Consider the following 3,342-nt stretch of genomic DNA (forward strand, 5'->3'; position numbering starts at 1 on the left):
ATGTTTCGCACTGCCGAGTGGCACCTTCGGAATATGTGGCGTCGCCATCGCCTGAAGATCTTGTACTACACCGCGCTCCTCGTCATTACGTTATCGTTTGCCAACCTGTCTGGTATGGTGAAGGTTCGACAGCAGGAAAAGCGGGACGTGGAAGAAAAGCAGTCTGCACTCGCGGCGGTGAACATCGATGGAGAACAACTCGACAGGGTGAAGGATGACGAGCTGGCCGAATGGGTGTCTCTGCTGCTGAACGAAAAAAATGGCGCGAAGAAGAACGACACGGAAATGTCTGCTCCAGTCAATGCTGCTAGGTCCGGCCAGGAGTCGATCCAGATATTGGGAGAGGGAGGGTCCCGTCACCATTCGATGAGAAGATCGTCAAAGCATGAGAATCACCCGGAGTTGCCAGTCGAAGCCTTACCAATTTCACGGGATTTGCGCCGTCGATTAATCGAAACCAAAGCAAAAGTCCGACAGGCGTCCGTGAATGCGAGGAACAAAATAATCTCTCCTGATAAAGATGAACCCGGAAGAATACATCAAGGAATGCCAACTGTAATAAGAGAGAAACCTGTAGAGATTGAAGGCCAAAATAACGGGTCTGACCATAGTGTTCGATATGAGCGGTATTCATCTGAACATCAAAACACGACTAAGAGAATGAACGTGTTAATAGTTGCCGCAATGAGAACAGGTTCGTCTTTTCTAGGGGAGCTCTTTCAACAGCGCAAAGATTTCTTCTACATGTTTGAGCCAGGCATGCTCCTTATGCACAAACTAGATTCCTCAAACCTCACTCGCCGTGTCATGGTGACAAAACTCATAGACATGTTGGAGAAGTTCTACCATTGCAAATTTCACGGGGTGCCATTTTTTATCGACCTGTTGAATCAAAAAACGCTGCATGCGCGAAAGCAGGCAATTCCAGCGCTCGTGTCAGACCAGTTCTGTCGTCGGGTGCAGAGTCGTCATTCTCGCCCTAAAGACATGTGTGAGCCAGTTTCTATAAAGGCCCTTGAAAGTGCTTGCACGAGTAGACCAAATACCGCAATAAAATCGATCAGAATTCTGGATATCAATCTTATGCAGGCTTTAGTTCAGGAACCAGACGTCAATCTGAAGATCATTCACATTGTGCGTGATCCGAGAAGTATGATCATTTCTCGTCTAAAACTTATTATGCCATCGATCAAGTTATACAATGTAACCGAACTGACAGATACCTATCGAAACATTCTCATCAGATATTGTTCCAACTGGCTCCAAAACTACGAGATCGGGCACTATGTGCCGTTCATACGCAAAAATTACCTTCTGGTTCGTTACGAGGATCTTGCTCTGGAACCTTTCAAATACGCACAGAAGGTTTACGACTTCGTTGGCGTCGGAGCGGAGATTCCGCCTGAGATGCGACTGTGGATCGCTCAGAACACACAAGTTAATGATCCGAGCGAGAAGAAATCGGCGGCGTTCTCGACCACCCGAGATTCAAAGTCGGTTCTTGTCGGATGGAAGAAACGCATCACACATGAGATGGCTCAGGCTATTGAGGAGGTCGGAGATTGTACGCGTTTGATGGAAGCCACTGGTTACACTCTCATAGGAAGCGACTTGGAAAAGTTAAACAGCCCTGACCATCTCGTCTCTGCTCTACCCCAACCAAAATATGCCGGGTCTGACTTTGATTTCATGTGAAGTGATCATGCGATCTTGGACATATCTTCTTTTTCGGGAAACAGGTTTGAAAAAAAAAAAAAACAAGTATCGAAAACGGTGTCGACAATCATGTCAAACAACATAATTGGTGCTGATTTAATTTATATGGAAGGTACGCGATAGCGTCTGAATTTTTAATAAGTACATATGTACGTAGTTGATCCATGAAGGAAAGTGTGAATAAGCCGATGCACATCAATGTGAGGTTTGTGCAATATCAATCGCACTTTAGCTTGACTGACGCTCAACGCAGTTATCTTCAATTTGCACCCTTCTTTTTCATTTTTTTCGTTTTGTTACTTTAAGTTTAACCGTCTTTCTGTGGCAAGGAAAGTACGTATTTTGTAATATCGTTAAAGGGAAGGTAAACCCAAAGAGCAATGTGGATTGAGTGAAAGCAGCAACATTAGTAGAACACATCAGTGAAAGTTAGAGGAAAATCGGACAATCGATGCAAAAGTTATGAATTTTTAAAGTTTTGGTGTTGGAACCGCTGGATGAGGAGACTACTAGAGGATATGACGTATGAGTGGACAACGATACAAAGAAGATATAAAGGAAATTCAACAAAAATTCACTTTTCTAGAATTATGAAAGAGCAGTGGACCAACCGCTTTCAGAAAGCAGGGGGAATAATTGCTACCCTTAACATATGTCAATATCAAGTTGATGGAATTTGTAATTTTCACGAAAAATGGATTTTTGTAGTATTTTCTTTATATTTTCTTGGTATTGTTGTCCACTCATACGTCATAACCTCTAGTAGTCTCCTCATCCAGCGGTTCCAACACCAAAACTTTAAAAATTCATAACTTTTGCATCGACTGTCCGATTTTCTTCAAACTTTTACTGATGTGTTCTATTAATGTAGCTGCTTTCACTCAATCCACATTGTTCTTGGGGTTTATCTTCCCTTTAATACCGTTCTAGTGCGTTTGTTTCAAGACCAAAATTAATATCACACGTTACATGATCACGGTATTCACATTTCCGTATACTCTGCCATGCGAATGTCTACTTTGTATCATTATACTGCTGCATTGTCTCAGGGTCTATGATCTTCTTCCCATCAGCTACTAGTATACGTACTTTCTATTCTAGCTTCACCAGTGCTATAACACCAAAGATGCGTAACTGTTGTGACGTCAATAATATATATAGTTCACATTTATCAGTATCAGAGTTTGAAGCAATCTCGCCTGCATACGTACCATTTGTAGAGAAACTGGTCTCTAATCTTGATCATTTTTAGTGATATCAATATAAGGAACACATATGGCAAAGCTTCAAGCGCCCCCCCCCCCCCCGTCGCTTCATTTGAAAAATAAAATCTATTTTTTTTAAGCTATGAATTTACGGAGTTATCTTCATTAAGCAGCATTTCATTTGCTAAAAATTTATTTCATGTTGGTGTACAAATGATTTTGTATTATACTTATACGATAGTGATCGTGATAATGTACTATTATATAATTAAGAAAACACGAGTAATCTAAGATTTCCGTTACTGTATTACTTATAAGAAGGATTTCATTTTTGTCAGATTTCAAACTTATCAAACTAATTCAAAGATATCAAACATGAATGATATTTCATGAAATTGCAAATATAGAGTTTAAGCCAGTC

At 41.1% G+C, this 3,342-nt stretch overlaps 1 protein-coding gene across 1 annotated transcript; it reads left to right on the top strand.

Annotated features, from left to right (window-relative positions):
* Positions 1–1,695, top strand: LOC139742237 (carbohydrate sulfotransferase 1-like). The gene has a single exon (XM_071652814.1). The coding sequence runs from the start codon at positions 1–3 to the stop codon at positions 1,693–1,695; it is 1,695 nt and encodes a 564-aa protein (XP_071508915.1).
* Positions 1,696–3,342: the final 1,647 nt, after the last annotated feature.

This window comes from Diadema antillarum, unplaced genomic scaffold, assembly GCF_040938485.1.
Source record: "Diadema antillarum isolate AM-2024a unplaced genomic scaffold, OU_Dant_1.0 seq00000989_RagTag, whole genome shotgun sequence".
Lineage (NCBI taxonomy): Eukaryota > Metazoa > Echinodermata > Echinoidea > Diadematoida > Diadematidae > Diadema > Diadema antillarum.

Excerpts from the sequence above, each read along its gene's own strand:
- LOC139742237 (XM_071652814.1), top strand. The coding sequence starts at position 1 with ATGTTTCGCACTGCCGAGTGGCACCTTCGGAATATGTGGCGTCGCCAT.